This window comes from Homalodisca vitripennis, chromosome 3 (assembly GCF_021130785.1).
Source record: "Homalodisca vitripennis isolate AUS2020 chromosome 3, UT_GWSS_2.1, whole genome shotgun sequence".
Taxonomy (NCBI): domain Eukaryota; kingdom Metazoa; phylum Arthropoda; class Insecta; order Hemiptera; family Cicadellidae; genus Homalodisca; species Homalodisca vitripennis.
In genome coordinates this window covers 133,290,157-133,315,713 of record NC_060209.1, presented here as the reverse complement: position 1 = coordinate 133,315,713, position 25,557 = coordinate 133,290,157, and the positions used below count along the sequence as shown (strand labels likewise).

At 32.2% G+C, this 25,557-nt stretch overlaps 2 protein-coding genes and 1 non-coding gene across 4 annotated transcripts; 1 reads left to right on the top strand and 2 right to left on the bottom strand.

Moving 5' to 3' along the window:
* Nucleotides 1–135: 135 nt before the first annotated feature.
* On the bottom strand, nucleotides 136–698 carry LOC124358733 (cilia- and flagella-associated protein 44-like). Its single transcript, XM_046811033.1, has 2 exons — nucleotides 530–698; nucleotides 136–383 (listed from the first exon to the last, which is right to left on the bottom strand). The coding sequence occupies exons 1-2, from the start codon at nucleotides 672–674 to the stop codon at nucleotides 169–171; spliced, it is 360 nt and encodes a 119-aa protein (XP_046666989.1). The 5' UTR covers nucleotides 675–698; the 3' UTR covers nucleotides 136–168.
* Nucleotides 699–7,318: 6,620 nt separating this feature from the next.
* Nucleotides 7,319–25,336, bottom strand: LOC124357536 (malignant T-cell-amplified sequence 1 homolog). 2 transcript variants are annotated; one of them, XM_046809427.1, is made up of 6 exons: nucleotides 25,197–25,336; nucleotides 16,236–16,388; nucleotides 15,537–15,637; nucleotides 10,295–10,428; nucleotides 8,771–8,838; nucleotides 7,319–7,476 (listed from the first exon to the last, which is right to left on the bottom strand). In XM_046809427.1, the coding sequence occupies exons 1-6, from the start codon at nucleotides 25,223–25,225 to the stop codon at nucleotides 7,395–7,397; spliced, it is 567 nt and encodes a 188-aa protein (XP_046665383.1). In that variant the 5' UTR covers nucleotides 25,226–25,336; the 3' UTR covers nucleotides 7,319–7,394. The 2 variants fall into 2 exon arrangements, with proteins under 2 accessions (XP_046665383.1, XP_046665384.1); XM_046809428.1 differs by lacking the exon at nucleotides 25,197–25,336 and adding an exon at nucleotides 22,752–22,910.
* On the top strand, nucleotides 21,281–21,351 carry Trnav-aac. The gene has a single exon. It is a non-coding gene; the product is annotated as a tRNA-Val (tRNA).
* Nucleotides 25,337–25,557: the final 221 nt, after the last annotated feature.

Here is a 25,557-nt window from a genome sequence, read left to right as displayed (position 1 = left end):
ATATTTTAACATGTATAAAAAATTACACAGTTTCATTGAAAACCTTTTACTTGTTACAGTTATATAACATCTGAGTTTTTTTCTTGGGACTTGCATAAATGCAGTTTATAAAAAAAAAAAACTTAATATGTTGATCTACAAAGACTGATAAAAGATTTATGCATATTGTTAATTTATTGAACCATAATTTGACTTGTCCATTGCATATTTTGTATTTAAAGACAATAAAAATATCTTGATTGTTGTTGCTACCTTTCCGTCAGGCATGATGTAGGCTGCCAACACCTGACACTCATCCAAAATATTAAAGTGTCCTCTGTTCTGTAACAGCTTTGTTCCTGTATATGTTTTAGTCAACTGCCAGAACGACAGGCCGGCCTCACCTGTTACAAAATAACCCAATTTCATTTACAAAAGCTCTCCTGATGTTTTCACTGTTATAAATAGTTTTATACCAACATATTTGGTTTATCAATAGGAATATTTTAAAAAATTGAAACAAAATAGCTGTTTATTTTAAACTTCTCACCACAAGACACCATGTAGTTATCATTATAGTTTGAGAAGTGGATTCGATGGGTGAAAGGAGAAGATGTGCGAGCGATAATGGTGCCTTTACACCAATCCCATAAAGTCATGGAGTAGTCTGGACAGCCACCCTGGGCACACAGCATTCTGCCATCAGGGCTATAAACATTGTAATGTTGATCTTTGTAAAATAATGGTATTATTAACTAATTATATGTTTTTACTAATGTAGTTTTTTACTCTTCCCTGTATTTACTGTATATTATGGAAAAACTCACATTTGCGTAACGCAAAAACAAACTAGTTTATTTTAACCTCATATCAAATCTTATGTTCTTATAATTTTAAGATTTGGCTCAGAACAAAATTGTTGTTCATAACCAAATTTAAAAAAAAACCATATATTTTGTTAACAAAATTTTTGCACTTCTGTTCTTTTTGTACCTTAGACATCTTTAGGTATGCTACCAGAGTTTTCAGGGTTATTTGAGACATGTGAAGCTATAATCAGAATTACAATCGCTATTATACATTCAACACAAGTGACCTGAATGTGTGTTGTGGTTTCTGACATTCTCAATAATTTATAAATGTTTAAACAGCAAATAAAGATTATGTTTATTTGTTACTTTATCTTAAGATGCTGTGGATTTGGAAAGTCAAAGTACAAGAAAATAAAATTATTCTGCTTTAATTAAAGAAGTTATATTTTTTATAATTTTACAATTATTTGTATGGACATATTAAAAGCCTAATATAAACAAGTGAATATTTGAGGGTTTATTTTGTAATATTCAATGTATTTAAATATAGGCCTATAATGTAATGAAAACTTTACATGCCATTTAAATACTGAACTCGATGTAATTACCTGTAAGTAAGGAAGACATAATCGTTTGTTGTGCCATTTTCCAGTTTTTGTACCACTTCAAAAGAAGGCCAGTCATAAATTAAAATGGATGGCCTAAGTCCTTTTTCTCCAACAGCAATATGAGAAACAGATGGATTTTTCTGTAAATTATATATGTACGAACATTGCAATTTTTTAAATTAATTGGATATGAAAGCTCATGAAGACTTAATGAATTTGATTTGCATAGGTAATTAAACAATATACAATGCACTTGTTAATAAAATATTTCATATAGTTTATATTGCATAATATTTTTTACCAAAACAATATTTTTTAAATGTAATATTTTATTATGATCAGACTGAGTTGATACAATAACAGTGGAAAGTTTAAAGCATATTTTCTAAAAGAGAGGTTCAAAATAGACATATCATCGTGTTAACATAAACATTATTATTATCATATATGTATTAATTACCAACAGTTGTCACATACAGACATTATATTTGAAATTTTTGTATACTCACGGTTATAAAACCAAGACAGAGCCCACTGTCGCTCAGTCGTGTCCGAACATGTTTAGTCTCTGTGTCAAACATATGTAACAAGTTACCAGAACAGAACACGAGAGTGTGTTCATTCCCGCTACACAAAGATTGTAGTGTCGCTGACATTCATACCCAAGTGAATGGCTGTTAAGAGTCAAGAAAATAAACAAAATTTTATAGTACAACGTAATTTTATACTTAAATAAACATTTAAATAGTGCAATCTATATAATATACTAGTTTATTAAAACAAGGTAGGAGTACACCACAACATGTGTTAAGTAACAGGCTTCACTGAGGTTGCATGCAAAATTTAAAGTCTATAGCTCATTTCATTAGGCTACATGTGTTACTATATCATATATTAAAATTTCATACGATTAAACTCAGATTATTTACAAACTTAGTTGTTGTGCAGTTTTCTTGTTGTCATCAAGGTTACACCCATAAGATGAATATAAAAGCGTTCGCTAATGCTCAGCCTAATCCCATTGAGTAAAATACGCCATCATTGTACTCGATTGTGCTTATATATAAATAAGCTTCATGCGAAATTTCAAGTGTACTGGTTAGTTTGTTCCAAGATATTGTACAGATTGACAGAAAGACAAACAGAAATGAAATTTCTTCAGCCCCTAAAGTGATAGGCAACTACACCCAAATAAATAGTTCCAGAACAATACCAGTGCTAAAATTTTGAAGTGATCATCATTTAAAGATAAAAGATTACTGTCACAGTAAAAAAAACTTATATAACATCTTTTTACGTGGCCTGAAATAGTACTGATCAAAGATAAATTTTCAAGAGAGAAAAAAGGATACACCAATTTGAGAGTTATGCAAGTAGATTCTTGCATAGTGTCTGAGAGACAATCCATTTTTCTAGACAACTATCAGATGCATTAAACTATGAAATAAGCAATTCTAGACTGGCATACATTATTGATTAAACTTGTGTTGCTCAGGGTAACTATTCATCCACTCATTGGCCGGGTGTTGAGCATCCACCATTTCAACTTACACACAGATAAAAATCAATAAATCACACAATTGTCATACTCAAACTGTTGATACTTAATTTTTGTAACCAATCAACCATCTTCTCTAACTAGAAAACTATTCCAGTAATTGCACTATAGTTAAACAAATATATACCTATAACTCCCACATACAGACATATTAATAATAACTTAAATGAATTAGTTATTATCAACATATCAGTTTTCAGTAAAAAAAATCACTATTATTAAAATATTTTAATACTTAACTAAGCTCAATTGACACTTTCAAGTATTATGAATAAATTTTTCTATCCATATAATTTTTTAAACATTAAATTTTATGATAATAATATAATATTACGTCAAACATAATAGTCTATTAAAAGAAAATTTAATTTTATAAAAATATGAACTACTATATAAACATTGGCTGGAATGCATGTTACTATTGTTCCAAACGTCCTTAAGTCTGTACCTGTCTAGTTCTGCAGTTAAGGTGTTAAACTGGATATATTTAAGTTATACTTAACTCTAATAACATATGTCTAGAAAATGCCATCACTCAAAAACCAAATTTGTCTGTTAAAGAATTTTTAAATATATGTTTTGTACTTTATTAATTAAAATATCTTAGAAAAAATATTAAGCTGATACACTTCAGTAGATCTTATGTAGGGTTAGAATTTTATATAAATTTGTTTATCCAATAATATGAAGTTTTATATTTAACAAGTAGATCTTCTGGTTCATATTGTGTCAAAAAACGTTAAACAAAATTAAAACCAGGAAATATTTCAATCTCTATGTAGAGGGCCATCTTCAATTATTACTATACTTTGAATCCTCAGATGCTAAACAAAAATTTAAATTTAATTGTATAGGATGTATAATTTGTCCATGAAGCAACTCCTGGGAATGGTGTTCAACACTACTACTGCTGGTAATTGTCAATAATATCATAAGCCTATAATATTTGAAAATATTTACCAGGTAGGAGTACGCTACACCATGTTTTGTGTGACAGGCTTCACTGTGGTTGCATATAAAATTTCTCACCTATAGCTACGTGTGTTACTATTTCACACTTTAAAACATCATATGATTGTACAGTTTATTATAAATTTATTTATTCTATGATTTTGTCATTTCCATCATGGCTACCCATAAGAACAATGTAATGTTCATTAACACAAAGCCAAATTCTATTGAGTGATATGCACCTTCATAAAACTCGATGTTGCTTATAAAAATGAAGCTTCACACAAAATGTCACGTCTAGAGTCAGTTCGTTCTCAAGGTATTTTGAGAAGACAAACAGACAAATGATATTTTTCATCGCTTTCAGTGATAGGCTTCACTAACGCTCAGCCAATTAAGAATCTCTTCTCAGTCCTACTAAGGTGGCTTCTCATTGCTACAATTTGATATTACTACAATGTAGCGTGTTGAGCAAGAAAGCACTGGCACGGATCATCATAGAGAAGAAGATGGAATTCTTTGATAAAAAATAGTCCCTCAAAAAAGGAGATCCTCCATCATCAGTTCCAACTGCCAGCCCATTAGCAACTGTGATGTAGGCCCCACCAACAGGACCAGTTCAGTAGAAAGTCTACACAGATGTCCCCGTCAACCATGCAACTCCAGAGCTACGCCGAGGCCGTCTGTAACCATATTGCAGCTCATTTCATCACTAGCCAACCTGCGTCCTCCAGTAACCTCGCTTATAACTCAACAGTTTTTTTTTTAGGGAACTCTCTTTAGATAACCGGGTGACCCCCAGAATTTCCAAATTGCAAAATTCTCTCCTCCGTTTGCTTCATCAACATGCACAGATAGCAACAAAAAAGGCAAGAAACTTGCCATAGTCTGCAAGGAGCTTTCCCCTAACGTTTTTGTCGTAATAAAAATGGTCACCACAAAAAATGTCAAATTCTTCAAAATTCCAAATTATAATTTAGCAAATATGTTTTTTTTGCAACTCTTTTAAAGGCGGTAGAATTGTTTTTTTTTTTTTTTTTTTTTTTTTGCAAAACGTCACGTCTCATTCAACTCATTTGAAATTATTAACGTCAGGCAAAAATTTCGAAGCTGCAGGTATCAAATTGAAAACAAATTGTTCCAACTGTTTGTCATGGGAGTTTACTGGTCTTCCAGTGGAAGAGAAGACATTTTTTTTCTCTAGCTTTGAAATCCTCCTGAGAGACCTAACTAGGAACCATGGCGATTTTATTATTATGGGCGATTTCAATATAGATGTTCTTGGTCTTTAGGACCAAAAAACAAAACAAATTTGTCGACATTCTCCATTCTTTTAATTTACCTGGTCCATCAACACTCCAACAAGAGTAACAGCAACTTCCAAAATGGCGATCAACATCATTATAACGAACATTCCGAGCGTGGAAGCATCTGTGGTCATAACAGCAGTCTCAGATCACTGGAGCCAAGAGGATCTTTTCAGTGGTCGTAAACTAGGTAAAGAGTCTCAGACTCTATGAAAGAAAAGACACACAATCTACAAATGTTGCCATTTTGAGTTTCTTCTTGAGAAAGAGGACTGAACCTTTATAAAAATTCCTGCATCAGTTGAGGAAAAATTCACACTTTTTAAAAATCATTTTGTAAATAATTGCTGCCACGTCAAGGAAATAAAAATTAAACAAATGAAAGAATCTTGTGATTGGATCACAAGAGGAATTCTTGTTTCTAGAGAAAAACTAAAATTTTTCTCAGAGGTATACAAAAATCCTCAAATGCACTTAAATTTTTTTTAAGAACTACAAAAGAATCTAGAGAAACGTGATAAAGGCCGCAAAGGCTTATGACATTGCAAAGTCTATTATGACTTCAAAAATTATTTCAAATAAATCATGGGCCATCATCAACCATGAAAAAATTAAGTGAGTAAAGACAATTAAAAATCAAAATTAAGGATCGTCTCATCAGCGAACCTACATACGTGGCTGAAGAGTTTAATGATTTTTTTTCACTCATATAGTAGACTGAAAACTGGTAAACCCTGGGCCCCAAATAGTTACCCTCCAGCTGAGGCAAGGGCCAGCAGTCTCAATGGCTCTGGTACCTGTTACTGAGGTACCATTTGAGTATTTGTTCGTGTATTTGAGTTTTGAGTATTTGTGTTTGAGTATTAAGGTTGTTCGTGTCATTCAAAAATCTCCAGCCAAGAAATCAAATGACATAAATGTTGTATCAATGTGGCTCATAAAGTAGTATCCAAGGAATATAGTGGGTCCAATTACAAAATTAATAAATAGTTCCTTCGTAAAAGGCTGCTTTTTTTCATCACCTATGAAAATTGCTAAGATGACCTCAATCTTCAAAAAAGGTGATAGGCTACCAGTTGATAACTATTGACCAATCTCAATTTTTCCTGATCTCAAAAAATCTTTTATAAACTGATTTTTTATAAAAATAATGAATTATTTGGATAGACACAACCTGCTCCCTGTTTGGTTTTAGGAAAGGAAAATCAACTACAGATGAGTTAGTGAATCTGGTCGATATGATTATTACAGGTTTGGAGGCTAGGAGGCTGACCTTAGGTTTGCTTCTTGACCTCTCTAAAGGCTTTGATTGCGTAGACCACAGCTTACTTCTTCAAAAATTGGAATCGTACGGTTTGCCACATATGTGGCTCAACTCTTTCCTGCGTGGTCGAACTCAGGTCGTCATTGTTTCTGGTTATGCCTCCGGATCCAAAAATATGAGTTATGGTAACCCTCAGAGATCAATACTCAGTCCTCTTCTCGCTATAATATTCGTGAACGATAATGGCTAATCGCTACAACACGGGCAACTCGTGAAGTATGCCGATGACACAACTCTGCATCAGTGAAAATTCAAAATTTGAGCTTGAAATAAATGTTTTGAAATTTGTTTACAAAAAAAACAACTTTAGATTATGTTATCAGCTTCAATAAACAAAGCCATCTAGAAACCCATTGCAATTATATATGATAAGCTATGTGCATCTGATTCAAAATTATGTTATTTGAATATTGCAGTGATATTAATTTTTTGTTTTTTATAAACTGAGTATCCTACTTCATTCAACTTTAAATGTCATAAATTTTATTGACTATAAATTTCAAATTCTCTTGTAATTTATGAACTGTTGTTTCTAAAATTATATAAAGGAGGCATGGTTGTAAGTCACTGACCACATATCTAAGGCATAACATTTTAGGCCTGCATGGCACATAACAGTGATTTAAATTCTGTCTGTGAGCAATTCACTTTTTTTGTCTGAACAGTAACGACTCTTCCCTTTATTCTATTTAATAACGTTTCTGCACAGGCCTGTGCCCTATCAGAATAAGATTAAGAAGGAGAAGAAAAAGAAGAAACAAGGTAAATAAATCAACTCATAGTTGTAAACAAATTTATTACTTGTATTAACAACTAATTTGGCCAGTTTTCAGTTGTTTGGTAGAAATGAGAGGATTACTTGATGGGCTTCATCTGCCACAGTCCATCGTTGAGGTAGTGACAGTTCTCGATGCCGATGCCTTTGTTTACTTTTGCTCTACAAAACAAATCTTACATAAACATCATACACCAACAGAATAGTTTATTTTTTCCTACTAATATGTTACTAAATATGTTTTTTTTTTATTCTACTAAATGATTACCTCTATGTACTACTAATAAACAATTTTCAAACAAACAAAAAATATAATCATCCTGTTGATTAACCCTCTCCCGCTCGTATTGTTTCCAGGCGCTCACGGTGCTTCTAACCTCAATTAAATAGCTCTACTGTCGCGCTCGGTCAAAATACGCTGCGCCTCAACTTGCACACGTTCTGTCATTGTAATTAAATATAATTATATATATTAATTATTTTACAATACATATATGTATATTGGTTCGATGAAGTTGATTGTACGGGACCAGGGAGGGGGCACATGGACAGCTGGGCGCCGGTGGCGCAGGTTTGTTTGCTGCTTACTTGGTGAAGGTCATTGTCTGGCTCGCCGTCACTGCCACCGTGATCACTCCGAACTACATCCTCAATGCCACCAACCACTTCACAAAGCTCTGGTACATCATTACACTCACTTGAATCGTCGCAATCACTACTAATAACGAGATAGATTTCACTGTCACGAAGTGTACGAATACAACCCGCCATTGTTTCCGCATAACTAATATAAATAGCAAAATAATGGAATAAATCTACTGTAAATATAAAGTAAATGGTCTCCCGATAGCAAACAACCCGTAGTAGTACAAAATATTGCTACTTGAGAGCAGCACTTATCGGCTCTAGTGGGTAAAGCAGTGCGTGCCGATCTGTGCCGTTTAAGCTGCAGTGGCTATGTGGTGGCCGTGCCGATTCATGCCTTGCGAGCGGGAGGGGGTTAAGAACTCAAAATGTTTTAGTCTTATGTACACCTGAGGTACCTGTTCGATGATAATAAATTGTAAGTAGGAGGTAATGTTATAGACACACACATTTAAAAAACACAAAAACACCACACTACATACACACACACTTTAAAACATTTTCAAATACTTTTTTTCACTAAAAACACATTTTCTTAGAAACTTCTCTTGAAAAACAAACAACAGCTCAGAGTGACAACTGAGGAATTTCTTTTCTATAATCACGTGGTATAAAAGTAATTTTGCATTTAGTTGTAAACCTGATACTTTTAATAATTTGTACAGAACTATATAACAAATAAAGACTTATTATTATTCGTTTAAGCCTTCTCTAAAGATAGCTGTGTTTGTTTTTTACTTTGGTGGACAACATAAAATTTACTCTTCTGAAACCTTTTTCTTTAGGTAAAAATGTGTACGGAAATACTTACATATCTTCTGTAGAAAGTGCAGTTGTTCCGACTGCCAGAGCATGTTGTTTACCTTCAGCCATCACTGCCTGTGCATGTTAAGAAAGAAATACACAAAAAGCAATGAAAGAAAGTCATATAAAATGCTAGATAATTAATACTGAAAAGTAGCCTGCAGGAGTATTTTGAATATCTTGGGAGTAATCCTGCCTCTAATAGACTTTTAATGTAAAAATTAGTTTCAAATAACTTAATATGTAAACATATATTATTGCTTTTATTCTTGATTTTTTATTTTTAACTAAAAGATTAACTCAATTTTACAATCTTTACTGAATGAATGCATTCACTTACTAGTGTTTAAAAATGGTATGACATTAGACATTCTTTATTGGCATATTACATCCGAGGACAATGTGAACACATTTTGGTCAGGTGATTTGTTATAAGCATAAAGCTAATAATATAACTATCCTAAAATACATAAACTTAACAATACAGATCACTAGCTTATAGTTATTTTTAACCAATTTGTTTTTAGTAAATTACTATACTGGTATTTTTTTATCAGTCAACATTAAAATTAACAAATCTTTCAAAGAATAAAAAGGATTATAAATCAATAACGTTTTAAACTCTCCCTTGAATTGATTTTCATTTATACTTTTATAATAATTTAGTGTAACATTGCATAACTTCAACCCAAAGTACTGAATCATTGGCAGTAAACCAAGCCTCCATTTCATTCATAACAACTGAAAGTGTTTCTAACAAATCTTATTATATGTATAAGACTCAACAAAGGAAAATACACGAGACCATGTTACCCGATGGTTTTACCAAGTGTTGTCTATGCTGGTGATTGCTTTCATAGAACTGGTATAAAGAATTTTAAGCCAAAAATTTAAGAATTTTTGTGTTATAAGATTAAATATGGAATACATGAGGCACTCATGAAACAAAGTTGGAGATTATTAAAATACTTATAAAACTTATTTTAATGGTGCATACCATTTGGTTCTTTGTAACCTTAATGTATTCTAATCTAACTATGCAATTATTACAGTTTTATTTCTTTCATTAAATGTATTTTTAAATTAATATTTTAACGTTATATTAATTCAATCAAATTTGAATCAAACAACTTTCAATTCTTGTTGTTTAGCCACAAATCTAGACACAGAATGAATAGTTTCAACTTTAATCTTCTTGCCTCAAAAGCTTGTTTTTTATTCACAAATCTAGAAAGAAAATTATAGTTTAAACTTTAAGCATCTTGTCTCAGATGTTTTTGAGTCGCAAAAACTAACTTTGCAATATTGAAAGAAGGAAAATGGATGATCATAGTAAACTAGTGTTGGCCTGCAGCAGGGGTATTAACTAGTGGAGCACTAAAAGTCAAATGTTATTAATTTGAATTGTCTTGGTGTTCAATCTTACATGAATAAAAAGGTAAAATAAAAGTCTATTGGAGACTTTTAAAAAACAATATCATACTTAACAGACACTGATACAGAATAAGACAGATTATATAGCAAAGGATACAACAACTGTTCCTTTCGGAGCTTGAGTCATGATGGCGCCTGGAGATGTGAGTCCTGGACACATAATGTTGGCACCACTGAGTACGAACCGAATGGCACCCTTGTCCACTTGCTGCCATGGTAGGAAAAATGGGTCTGAGTAAGGAAAACACAATGATTAACGTTTTTGTTGATATCCACATTTTTCTTTACTAATTAGTAGAATACTAACAGATGTTGATAATATTTTAATATTATTAAACTGAAGAGGGAAATCCTAACTTGTGCATCAATGGCTATGGCAACTGCATTACTGTAAATGAAATAAACAATTGGAATGTATTTTTTGATATATGAATAAAATAAAATAGAATACTGCACACATAGGAAATGTTGCTAGATGTTTTAAAAACCCTTATCTACTTGGAACATTATTTGAGATAGTTGAATACTTTAATCGTTAGTCAGTAACTGCTTATCACTTGAATGAGTCACAATACATTTCTCTAAAAAATATTATATGGTGGTTATAATTAGTTCTGTTCACCCTGAAATAATTATAGTGAGCCCATGAAATTATAAACAAAATTCATATATAATATTATATTTTACTGAATACAAACAAACGTGAACAATAATTTATAAAAAACACTACAGTTTGATCATCAGCACCACCCAGTCTACTACTGAGAAATATTTAGCTAATGCTCTTGTCTAAAGCCTGTAAGAGACAGTTTTCATTGTCTGCAAGTTTTTACAATCAATCTTATGAATAAAAGACATCACATAAAGAACAAAATAACACTACTTGTGCAATAAAATAATCTCAACAATAGATAGTCAAACTTTTATGTACCTGGCAGCAATACTGGAAACAATAAAACAAACAAAAGCTTGTTGCTATGGAAACATCCAAATATCAATACTGATATTATTACACTAATAAATGTAAATTGTTCACTGCTTTATAATTTGTATTTAAAACAAAAATCAATTGTGGAATAAATTTAACAGTGCTACTAGCCAAACCCGTAATCCGCATCTGAAAAATTCATCCGTTGTCAAACCATAACATCATAGCTAATTCTCATTCCAAAGACATATGAGGAACAAAAATGGGCATTAACCTATTAGTGCCAACGTATATGGACGTGGCAAAAAAAAACTAAATAATGACGTCCATATGTACAGTTTATAAACAATCAGAATGAGCCAAATTAAAAGAAAAAATTACAGCAATTTAGTAAGATTATTTAGATGTTTAGTTTAAAATGTAGTGTAACAACACAATAAAGTAAAAATGTAGCTTTCTAAAAATCAAAATAACTTTTACAGTTAAAAAAAATTAATCAAAACTTTTTATGCTTGTATATAATTTAATTTTGTCTTTCAATTGATATTATGTGTTATAGTAAAATAATTTTTTCAAAGTGCTATTTCTCTTGTAAAACTGAAAAAATATATATACCAAAAACATATATATATATATATATATATATATATATATATATATATATATATATATATATATACACACACACAAGTAACTATTTTTATTTTTAAATTAAATTACATAATATAAGAATTGTTAGTTATTTTCCATTGCACTTAAGAAGTTTTATTTCTAAATATGTTTTTTTCAATTCAAGTGTTCACTTATTCAGAATCAGTGATGACTGTATTTTATAAACTATGTTTAGGAATCTCATTTGTTTAGATTAGGCCTACTAGAAAAATTGAAAACATAGTAGGTAAGTAGTGTTATCTTTATGATTTTGTATAAAGCATATTTTTTTGTATATATGTACAATTTTAGTTGTTGTACATAGCAGTATCAGTTGTTTTGAGGACATATTTTTTTCAAGTGCTATTTTTCATATGAAACTGGAAAAATGTTTAACCCATTGTGGATAGTATTGTTTTGGCGTGCGGGCACGAATTAATTTACGGTCAGCGGCCGAACGAACAGCAATGGTGCGCCACATCGTATCGCTCGCTATTGTATACTAGAAAATTCAGCTGTGAAGGTATTTGTTCAGATCGGACATGGGCCTGCTGGGGTATCCGTGATGTAGGAACGATAACACGCGAGCAAGGTTCCGGGGTGGCAGGGATGATGTCTGAATCATAGTCTAAATAAAGCGGCTCGGGCGAAGCGATTACAACATCCGGGCCATTGTCTAGACTAAACCCGCCAACATGTACGTCTGCGTATACAACTGCAATCTGTAGGATATTTATAAAACTTTTGAAAACTCTAAACGTAGACCGTTTAGACACTCTTAGTTGACAAGTGAAGACGATCGCCCGATCCATCAGATATTACTAGAACTATTTGGAGGGAAACTTAAAAGCAGACCGCTTTTGTGACCTGAGCTCGTCATCATGCCGTTAGGCCCGGCTGCTGCGTGACGAGCCCAGCTCGTCAGTGATCCACAATGGGTTAAACAGTTTTTGGCAAGTACCATTTGTGTGTTTTTCAATAGAACAAATTAACAGTATAACCATGTTTTATATGTTCTTAATTAAAAAATGTATTTATTAAAAAAAATTAGAAGTTATCTCAAACTGTTTTGATTTTATGGATGATTTAGTCAATTACAAAATCGCTGAAATGGGTTTTGCATTTTTCAGCAGTACCTTGAGAGAGATCTCTGGCATTTTTCAGACAAACTTTTTAATTATACTCCAGCACTAAAAGGGTTAATCGTTTACTATATTAAATATCGCCTAAATACAGACACGGGCAATTTATGAGTTTTTTTACTACATCTGATGTACACGGCACTCAAGAGTTAAAAATTGTTATTAAACTGTTACTTAATAAATATTATAACATTTTGTGATTTTGTGTTAAAATAATTAATTGGAAACTAGCAAAATCATTATTTTTATATTTAAAAATGTGTTAATATCCAATAAAAAACACATTAGAGAAAACATTCAATGTTACTGCTTATCATTTTTGGTTATAAGCAGCTGTTATGTAAAAATCACATATTAAATGCCAATATTTTAAGAATGTATTTTGATCAAAACTTATTTTAGCTGGATATTCTTCCTGATTTTCTTAAGAATCAGAATGCATGAACGTCTTAAGAACGACGTTCATGCCAAACTATGAAATAAACAAACTGGTACAAATTGTTACAGTCAAAGCTCAATATAACGAACCTCAATATAACAAATTCCTTGATATAACGAATTTTTTTAAATCCCCTAGAAGTCTCCATAAGAATCAATGCAAATTTCACCTCTACATAACAAATAAAGCATATTCACAACCTCGATATAACGAATTTTTAGTATTCTTGGAAAAATAAATCACTCCCGGTATACTGAATTTTTCGTTGTTAGAACCTCTTGTAGCGAAATTCACCTCTATATAATGAATTTTCCATGACTGCACCTTGTTATAACAAAGATTATAGCGTAAGATTTTTAAGTTTTGTTCAGGTCATGTTTGCTTTTCAACTTTTTTTTAATGTGTTTTCAAAATACATAGCTACTGTATTACAGTTCTTCTGTTTTACATACTGTATTCTTAATTGAAACAAAAAAATAAAAATAAAGTTTCATTGTTCCAAATTAAATGCATTTTTATTTCGTTTTACACATTATTTAAATACAGTACAGTATACAATTTCACAACTTTTTAACACAACCAAGCCGATGATCTGTGAACCTCGATGTAGCAAAATTGTACCTAGAATAGAATAGAATAGAATATTCTTTATTGCACATATTCTTGGAGAACAGGGCAAAAGTCATGTTTATGTTACAGTTGGTGTATGAGTTATTGTTTGTCAAAAATTGTGTGTTCTACATTGAACAAATTCTTGGATTGTGTAAATTGGTCGCTCCAGTAGCCAGTTTCTCAAGGAGGCTTTGAAGTTCTTTTCTGGCAGTCTTCTTAGGGATTCAGGTAGAATGTTGAAGAACATTGCTCCTCGATAAGAAGGTTTCCTCTCAAATAAGCTGAGATGATGTTGATTTAGGAGAAAGTTGCTCCTGTGTCTGGTTTTATAGGAGTGTCTGTCTCCAGTCCTTGCTTGCCCTGATTTGATTGTATAGAGGATTGTCTCTTGGATGTAGAGTCCTACTACAGTCAGAATTCTCAGTTCTTTGAAGGCTGTTCGGCATGTGTCAAGTGGTCCTAGTTCTTTTAGAGCTCTAATTGTCCTTTTTTGTAGAACCAGCACCCTTTGGAGATTTGAGATTGTCGTGCCTCCCCAGGCTATCAGGCCGTATCTCAAGTGAGATTCAAACAACGAGTAGTATGCTGTCATAGCTACATCAGTGTTGCTGATTTGTGCAATTCTCCTTATTGCGTAAAGACTGCTATTTAGTTTTTTGACAGAGCTGGTTGATGTGTGGTTCCCAAGATAAATTTCGGTCCAAGGTGAGTCCTAAATATTTTCCGAATTCTATTGTAGTTACTTCTGGGAGACCATGATAGTTATTTTGAGTAGCTGTAAAAATTAGTTGTTGGGTTTTTGATTCATTTAAAACCAAATCATTTAGGTTGCAATATTGTTTAGCCATATTGAAAGCTACAAAGGAGTCAATGTCTAGTTGATCTTTGTTTTTGTTTGCTACAATAAGGGCTGTATCATCAGCGTACATTACCATTTCACAATAGTTTTGAAGGTATTCTGGAAAGTCGCTAGTCAGAAGGATATACAAGACAGGTCCAAGAACAGAGCCTTGCGGCACTCCTCTGCTTACTGGTAGTGGTTCAGATTTTACTTTTTTGACTGTGTTGTGTGTAGTGTAAGTAATTTCCACAATCTGTGTCCTATTGCTGAGGTAGCTCTTGAACCAGTCTATTTCTTTGTCAATGATTCCCAGAGTTTGCAGTTTTTTTTGTAATGAGCTTGTGGTCTAGACAATCGAAGGCCTTGGTAAAAGTCCAAAAGTATACTTGTGGCTATATATCCTGCTTCCAATTTATCAATGATGGTTTCAATTAGTTGGACCAGTGCTGTTGCTAACCTAACCTCAATATAACGAACCTCATTATAACAAAATACTTTATATAACGAATTTTCTGTTCGGTCCCTTGAGGTTCGTTATATTGAGGTTTGACTGTATTCACCGTTCATTAACTTAATATGTGAGAAAAAGAAAAATCTTGATTACCGTAGTGAAATTTTAGCAAAGAATTCAAATTATATTTTAATTAAATCTTATTAAAACTGTTTGTATGTCAATGATAAAATATTGGTTATAATTTTGTATGGGCTCCACTTAAAATTACTTACATTTATGTAACAGTCTTAATGTTGGCATCCATGGGCCTTCTCGTTGTCGAAAGAATAGAAGCTCTCCTGCGCCATTCACTATTATTTCTATATGATCATGGCTGAAACATATGAGACTTAACAGAATTGTACACTTTGAAACAGAAAATAAACTGCCTCACAATCACACAGAATTTTAAATATCCTAAATTGTACTTTACGTTAACATGTATAAAATAAAATACATTGATTTTATTTGAGATGAAAGCCACTATGAAGCATAATTTCCACACTGGCTTTTTAAAAGTACATAGAAGAGTTTCAATATTTATAATAAGAGTAAAAGAATGTTATACACTATTTAACTACAAGGTAGGAGGAACACATCAGACCACACGTTACATAACAGCCTTCGCTAAAGTTACATGCAAAATTTTAAGGACATATAGCTCATTTTATTCTCGGGATATCCTATTGAAAACAAGCAGGCAGAGAGACAGACAGAAGAAGAAATTTACTACAACCGCCAATAACAGCAAAATAAACAAAATTTCAAATTTATAGCTCTATTCATTGTTATACATTCATGAACCTCTCAAATAGAAATATTCGGAAAAATGTAAAAAATATAGACTTAAATTTAAATTTAGAAATATGCTGAATGTATTTACATTAGCCACCTTAAATTCAGTTAGAATAATTACTAAAAACGTTTCTTACCACTTGACAATCCTAAATGTATCTTTTTTTGGCAGGATAGTATCCACATAAGAGTCCAAGAAGGGAAATTGCTCCAACAGTTTGCTTCTTATACCCTTTTGAACTGAAGACTTGAGTTGCTGGACTCCAGATACACTTTCCTTTTCATCAAATCTGTTGACATTGAAATGATATTAAATTTTTTTATTGAAACATTTTGGATTTTCTGTAAGAAAGAAGTAAAGAATTTATTTCAAACAGAAACATGACAAATCAAAGGATTCAATAGATTTATAGGCTGAACTTTCAATATTTCAAAGAGAAAATAACTTTTTTGAATATTAATATGAAAATGGAACTTCTTCTTCAAATTCTCCCATTAATATTGACTATGTATGAACAAAATCTCAGTTTTTATATTATTTCTTCTTTTTTCCAAATCTTTGAACAGTTATTTAAAACAAGTACTCTATCATTATTGTTAAACACATCTTCTGAATTACAAGATCTATTATAATAATACTGCTGGACCTTAGAAGTAATCCTATCATCTTGTACAATGGAGGTTTTAGATTAAAAGGTGTAACAGGTAGTTTATTTCTTAAATTACAGCTTATAAGTAACTGAGATAGCGAGTAGTCTAGGCCACTGGAGAATTCCTGTAGTTAAGTAAATAAAGATTCAAATTCTTGTTTTCATATTTGACCTTCTTTCACATTGATTTGACAATTTCAACACTTTTTTCAACCAGTTCATTGCTTTTAGAATTAAAGAACTTGACGTATTGAGCACAAAATTTCATTTCTTTCCAAACTCATTGAAATAGAAAGAGATAAATGGATTGTTATCAGCTACAATCAAATGGGGAAAACCAAATCTTGCAAATGTAGGTTTCAGCTTATCAATGATTGTATCTATAGATTTACTTCTTATGGTTTTTACTTCAATCCATCCTGAATGTTAATCTATTAGTATTAAGTCATACTTTGCACCATATTCAGCAACTCCTTTTATATTTCCAAAGTATTTACTTGTTGGTTTCTGAAAATATTTAGATAATATTAATAAGCAAAAAGAGGCATGTGTATACCTGAAGATTCCAAAATGTGTACTAAAGCTGCACAGCTTACTATATTCTTCATCCGAAAGTATTTGATTAAATCCACTTTATAAATCAAATAGACTGAAATACTTTTTGTTAGAAAGTTTAATAGCAAGATCTTCAAACGTAGGTATTTAAAATAATTCTCTACCAAGAATCTGTTTAATTGCTCGGGATCAACACAAAATTTAATAAAAAGTCTGATTTTTCAACAAGAACCAAGTTATTTTTTCACTGACAAGGTTCATGAACAGGAATAGTAATACCCATTATTACTAGACTATCTAAGATTTCTTTTAGATCATCTTTAATTTTTAGTGGAACCTGCCTTGGTGGAGAAGCTTTAGGAATAGCATTTTCCTTCAGTTTTAAGAGACACTGATCAGGAAAGCACCCTAAACCATCAAAAACATAAGCAGAATCTTCAAAAACTCTGGTGTTTCTGGGATTCTACAGTACTATTTGTAACACGATGTATCCTTTTTATCAAATCTAAATCTACACATGTCTGTAGACCCTAATATTGGACAGCATGAAAATTGTTTTACTACTAAAATTCTAGCAACATTATTTTTGTTTTCTAGTTCCAGTTGAACTATTCCCAAAGGTTTTAATAAAAAAACCCATAAGCTTGAAGTTTAATACTGACTTTACACTTAGTTTATATATATACAGGGTGGTTATAAATTATTGTACACATTTTAAGATTGAATAAATAAATAACGGTACTTTGGGATTATACCGACCACACCCAGACATGAATCGTTATTTCACATTTCGTTTCTACTGATTACTAGATTAGCGTAGAACAATATTTCGTCAATATAAAACAGAATTGTCTTATCGCAAACACCTCCCCATCCTCAGACAGAGGTCAAAGTCGAGCGTCTAGTAGATAACGTGATTGCAGAGTCTCGCCGCCCGTTCAGCTGGTGCATCGCTTTGTTGTACTTCCGTGTTTTAAACCTCTACATTTCTCCAAACACAAAAATTCAACAAAAACAAACATTTACCAAACTAAACTTTTTATTAAAAAAAACACTCAAAACTTGTTTTTTTATTCTTGATCACATTCCGCCACCCAAAATGCGAGTGCCTCCGGCCATCAGCGCGGGCTTCGGCAGCACCTTCGGTGCTGCCCCGCGCTGATGTCGACGAAAGAAAAACATCCCTCGAGATAGTACCTATCAGTAAAATATCAAATTCTAGAGGGGCTAATCAGAAATATAAATTGAATTGTAATGGAAAGGCAATGATGTACCGTGCAAATCACGTGATGCCGCGCGGCCTGCTGTAATCAGGATTCTCGAGAAAGATAAGATAACAGCGACAACAATACCGATCACAATACCTGGAAATGCTTGTAAGTTTGTAATTTTGTAATTGAAGAGTTGTTTTTTCGTTCTATCATGTTTGTTTCTATAAATTTCTATTTTTTGTGTTCTTCATACTGGTGTGGTCGGTATAATCCCAAAGTACCTAAATAACAAATCAACTTAAAAACATGGGAATTGTTTTATTAAATTGTTAATTTAAAACAGTTTTATATACTGAACTGAAAATTAATAATTGTACACAATACAATAATTATAAAAAGTTGTTATAAAAAGAAATTAAAAATGGTCACTTTAAACTGTGGGTGTAAGGTATGATTCTTCTTAATGACTTGTGTTTGTGACATAGTCCAGCTGGTCAACTATGGATCTTTCCACACCAGCTGTTAATTACAGTTGACTAAACAAACACTAAACTAACCTCAGTATCAAAATGGCTAGTGTGCAAGAAAAAGCAAGGTGTGTTCTTTGGTTTCATGAAAGCAGATCTGTAATAACTGTTTCAAAGAAGGTTTCGTTTAGAGTATGGCCGCAATCCTCCGAGTAACAATTCTATAAAACGCTGGTATAGGCAATTTGAACAGACGGGAAGTGTCCAACATAGAAAAGGTGCTGGTAGACCTCCAGTTTCTGAAGCTATTGTTGATCAAGTAAGAGAATTGTTTACGAGGAGCCCTGGTAAGTCTACTCGGCGTGCAAGTTTGGAATTAGGATTACCTCGATCAACAGTCTTAAAAACTTTGCACAAACACCTTAAGCTCCATCCATACAAAATTCAGTTATTACATGAACTAAAAACCTAACGATAAACCTCGATGCTACGATTTTGCTGTTAGATTACTTGACCTCGAAGAACAAACAATAAACATTGGAGAAAGCAATTTCTTGAAAAAAGTAATTTTTTCTGATGAAGCAACCTTTCATGTTTCTGGTAATGTGAATAGATACAATTATAGGATTTGGGGTACTGAAAATCCTCATAATGTTCGAGAACAAGAAAGAGACAGCCCTAAAAAAAACGTTTGGTGTGCATTGGCTATAGATGAAGTGATAGGATCCTTTTTCTTCGCAGAACCGACAGTCACTAAAGAGGTATACCTCGACATGCTTGAAACTTTTTGCAATACCGCAAATTGAGCATAGACAACCAAATGTTTTACTGTCAGCAAGATGGTGCCCCTCCACACTGGGGTAAGATAGTACGTGACTACCTAAATGACACGTTTCCTGGTCGTTGGATTGGACGGGATGGTCCAATTCCTTGGCCTCCACGTTCCCCAGACATTACACCCTTAGACTTTTTTTTTGGGGCTATGTCAAGGACAGAGTCTTTGCCAAAAAAGTTCAAGATATTGAGGAACTCAAGAATAGAGTTCGAGAGGTTATTGGAAGCATAACTCCAGCAATGCTCAGAAACACATGGTGTGAGGTTGAATTTAGACTACAAACTTTGCGTGCAAACCTCGGAGAGCACGTGGAATTAGTTTAGTTTTCCTTGTAAAAGTATGAGTAAACAGTAATCTTTTTGTCCTTCATTGGTAATAAAACTGTTTTAAATTTGCTATTTAATAAAACAATTTCCATGTTTTTAAGTTGTTTGGTTATTTATTTATTTCAATCTTAAAATGTGTACAATAATTTATAACCACTCTGTATATTTGTTTCATCAAACCAATGGGGATAATATTTACTTCACCCCACTTTCCAGTTTAAAATAAAAAAAATTGTCAAAATTCTTGACTCTTTTCCACTACTGTTTCTTTAGAGTAAATAGATGATTTTACTTGATTTAAATTCCCTGAGTGACAAATTTCATAAGATTCAGAATCAAAATCTATTTGTACATTTGACTCATAATTTTCCATCAATATTGAAATGACCATTTAATCTTCACTTTACACATATTTGAAAAGTGATTGAAAGATTTACATTGGAAACATTGTTTTCCATATGCTGGGCAACTTTTGAAAATATGTTTGAACACGCATTAACCACATACTTTATTAGCGTCATAGTTACTGGGTCTGTCACCTGGACTTAAGCTTTTGACTATCTTCATAAACCTTTGATACTACATTTAAGGCTCGGTGTATGGAACTTTCAGATACAGCATTATTTAAAATAGATAAATTCTTCTCTGCAATTTCTACATTGTTACAAATACTTACTATCTTGCATTAACTGAGATATTCTTTAAGCAATTTTATATGAGTATCTTTATTAAATATTTCAAGAATTATTTGTGCTTCCATAATTTTTGTCTTCTTGTTTATAAAACTCATATGATTTAATCAATCCTTTCAGATCTGAATATTTTTTTTTTAATTAGAAAATTTAAATATCTCTATAGTAATTTTTCTTCTTGGTAAACAATGTTTTTCAAGTATTTCAAATTCTAAGTATTTCACATTCAATGTTTAATGAAAAATTAAATTATAAATATAAAAAATATTTTTTATAAATATAAAAATTATAAATTAGGCTACTGTCATTTATACAAATTTGATTACAATGTAAACTAAAGTCGTTTGACAGGTATTTGGTCTTCCGATCATATGTTAGTTTGGTTAATCAAACGCATATGTGACAGATATGGACAAATACAAAATAATTGAATCTTAAAAAGTAAGGGCTCTGTGGTGTAGTGGTAGCACTCTCACCCAACAAGTGAGAGATCCGGGTTCGAGTCCCGGTAGAGCAAGTACTTTTTGTAATGAATGGATACCAGTTGTTCTTCAAGTATAGTTTAAACCTCCGAGTGTCCATCGTCAATATATTTGACAAGAAAGACTTTTACCAACTGCAATTGTTAAAATTTTTTACGATACATATTAATTTCTTAAATCCATTGTATCGTTATTATTACTGGCCAAATTGCATTATAATCCGTAACGTTGGAAAGCCCAACTATTTTCTTTACGTTTAGTGGTGTTTGAATATCTTGGTTTGTACCAAATATTATATAACATCCTTTGGATCATCTGTTATTGAAAATATCCAAGAAAGTCACTAATATAAACTTTACAACATTATACAGTTCTTTTTTCAAAACAAAACTTACCACAATTTGGTTATTCTAAATTTTAGATATATGTATTACACATCAAAAACATGAGGATATTTCCTTACAAGTTATTTTTTTATTTGTTTGTCACAATTTCCTTTCCCTGAAGTAAGACACATTTAAAAATTTGTATAATTACACAATCTGAAAGCAAAGTTAATTACAAAAAAAGTAATATATAGTACAAAAATTATTATATAAAACTTATTATCTTCAGTTATACAATTCTCTATTTTACAAGGAGAGCCTTAACCTCACAAAACAGGCATACATTTCACAATGTATAAAGGCTGCCCGGAGAGTTAAAATATTTTTGAACTTTAGAAAGCGAACATGTAAACCGTATTAACAATAGTGCTCATTTTAGAATTTCTTATAGTACCTAGGAGAGTCTAGGTACTTCTTTTGCCAAAAGTCAAGTAAGGTATATATGACACGAAAATATCAGTAACACTACGTTTCGAGATCTGCAAATCTCATACATCATGCATTTCACAAGGCTTTGTTTATTTTAACCTAGATTGTAGAGTTATGTGTTAGGTCAGTTATTCACCTGAGGAAGAGATCAGATTACAGATCTCAAATAACTGACCTAACACAACTATAATCTAGGCTAAAATAAATAAAGTGTTGTGAAACGCATAATGAGATTTGCACGTCTCGAAACGTAGTGTTACTGATTTTTTTGTGTCACTGAACTATGGAAAATGTCCAAATAATACCTATTTCCTTCATAACCTTGTTAACTCAAAGCAGCCTATGCCAAGGACCATACAAATGGTTATTCCCGAATATCAGTACATGTTCTAAATAGAACTAAAATGTGGATAGAACAGTTCACTTTCATACAGTGAATTAAACAGGTAAATTTTAATTTAGCTGCAAGCTTTAATTTAGTAGGTTTAGGATATGTTCTCAAGAATTCAAAAAGACCTTAGTAGGCCTCAAATAGTTTAGAATTCAACTGTTGAAAATAAAATTTGTTTAACTAGCTTTATTTTAAATATAATAAAGTCATTTTGTTTAAATATACTTACTTCTTAAACATATCAGTTGCTTCTTGTTTTAAAAAAATACACAAAGAAATAAAAATCCGGCTAAATATCAAATATTAAGTCTAACCTAAACTTACTACAATAGTTTAGTAACTTTGAGGTTAAGTTAACTGACTCTGACTGTATAGTCTTTAATAACTGGTTTCGGCAACTATACCGTACCATACAGCCCTATTCATTACAATGGTTACATCACTTGTACGTCATATCTTAGAATGCATTTGTTCTCAGATTTCAGGTATTTTCAAATCGTTTAAGCTGTTTCTCTTAAGGATTTCTCTCCACAATGTCAATAATTGGAAAAGTTTCTATTAACTGATAGGAAAGTAAACTCTAATTACTATTACACTTAAAGTGTTATTTGAAGGGTAAATATTGCGTTTACTAACTACTAGTCAAATTTAAAACATTTGATTTTATTTAGAAAATGATAAAAGTGATGTAATTTTGTTTTTAGTGTTAATCTTTTCACTGTTTCATCTTATATGTGAAGATTTATCGTCTAAGTATAGAACGAATTAAAGTCCAAATACGGCAAGAATGGCTATTTCAATTTTTAATTTTCATTATTAGATATTATTATATCCTTAATCATCGGTCTATTGGCTTCATTAAGTTAGAATCAGAACAATTTATTACCATAAACAAGTATTACATGTTCATGTTCAAATAGTAAAACGCAAATTATTGATTTTATTTATCATTAATTACTATTATAATAAACAAAACATCCATTCGGTTAGCTGCTGTAACTTAAATTAACAATAAAAAAGATATCAGAAACACATATTATAACGTTATCAAGTCCTCCTCCGTAGACTAATGGTTATAGTCTCGGCTCTCTAACTGAGAGATCACGGGTTCGAATCCCGGGGAGGTCCAATCAGGCAAAGACATGAATGATGAGTACTTTGCAAAATACCAGTGTAATAATAAATTAGAGTACTTTGCAAAAATAAAAATACCAGTGTAATAAATCAGTGTACGTCGAAGCCAGCATAGCTTGAAAGCTGAGGCTTAAAAGAGATTTAAAAAAAAAGTTGATAGGCACTGTAAGAGACTTCCCTTCGAGAAACACTTTTATCTTCTTGTGGAAATCCACAAGAAGATAAAAGTGGGTTTATCTTAAAATTAAACCCACCCAAACTTAGAAATTATGTCCATAAATATAACTTAAGAAACATCAAAATAAACTTTAACATTCCACAACATAGACTACCCAAAACCAACAAAACACCACAAATTATGGGGGCTAAACTTTTTTACAAACAACTCAAAGAATATCTCTTAACTAAACCCTACTACAACATAAACGAATTATTTGAAGACCACTCCCGACTAACAAACCAACACACATACACATGACACAATCAGTGACATCAAGATTGATTTTGAAGATTCCCTACTCTTCAAGACTGCGGTGAAGAAGACTAAGGTAAAAGGTATGTAAAAAGGAAAGGTTTTAAGAACAACTCGACCTTCGAACAAGCACAGAAAGAGTTTAAAACTGTTATGCAGTTGAAAAAATGTGTTTCTTAAGAATGTTGTTTGAGGGTTGGAATTGCAATGTTAACACGAGGGCGAAGTGAGTAGAGTAGACCGAAGAAAAGGCAGCACGACAGTCGTCACTGAGTGTATGGGAGTTGACAACAGGACCGACTCGGGGACAAATGATATCGGGACAATGACGCCTCTAAAAAAAAGGCTTGAAGAAGCGTCACAGTACATTTTGCTGGTATAACAAGGCACCCACTACATATTCGTATGCTAAGCCTTGTATCATCTTGTGATGGACTTCATTGAAGGTCTTTACTATTCTCGCCCTCGAATCTTTGTATTTCTTTCACAATCCATTCCATATCACGCTATTTCTCTCTACACTTCAGATTTGAAACTAGATTACATATCCACGATACTCGCTCATCAACTGGATTAACAACTGTATCTTAATGGTAGTATCAGACGTACCTCTCTTAACTACATGGACTGTATTGGTTGCTTTTATTAATAAGAATGATAATTGCAATCCAGTCAAAAATCATTTTAGACACAGTCGATGCCGTAGTTACTGTGGTAAATGTAGTTTTCGTAGAATCGTTTTTTCCAATGTTTCAAATTTGATTCTACATATTTCTAGCCCAGCGTTTAAACGCCAAAATGTAAGGTTTTCGGGTTGTTATCAAAACCAACCGTCAAAAACTGGTTGCGCTATACCTTTGAGCTAGGATTTTAGAGTCCTAAACCTAAATAGTTCGGTAATTAACAGCTCAACTTTGTCCTATTGAACATCAATTGAAATGATTGTAAGGTAAGAGCTCAGATGACATAGGTCGGAACAGAAACTATTTAAAATACATTCAGGTTCATCATATAGTATGAGCCACTCACCTATGTTCCTTAACGCTCATAGACCAATGCATTCCTTACCTGTATAATCTTGCTCTTGTCGCGCACATGACTTATCATACTTTAATACTTAAATTAAATAGTAATTCTCACTCTTAAGGGTTCTAACTTCCAACCAATCATAACCCAATGTACAGTAACCTTTTTCAACTAATCTAATACTTAAAACCATAACACTATTTCCTTGATATGCCTGGTTGCAAATTTGGACACAGCTGTGATTTTGTTTAGGAGCAAGTTACAGTATAGTAGTTATCACTGCTGGTTTGGGAATTGGGAACATCCAGTTGGCTGAGTCTAGGTTTGGTTTATATTAATACCAAAACAGATTATTTTCTTCCCTTATATCCTCGGACAATGTAAGGGATAATCTTATCATTAA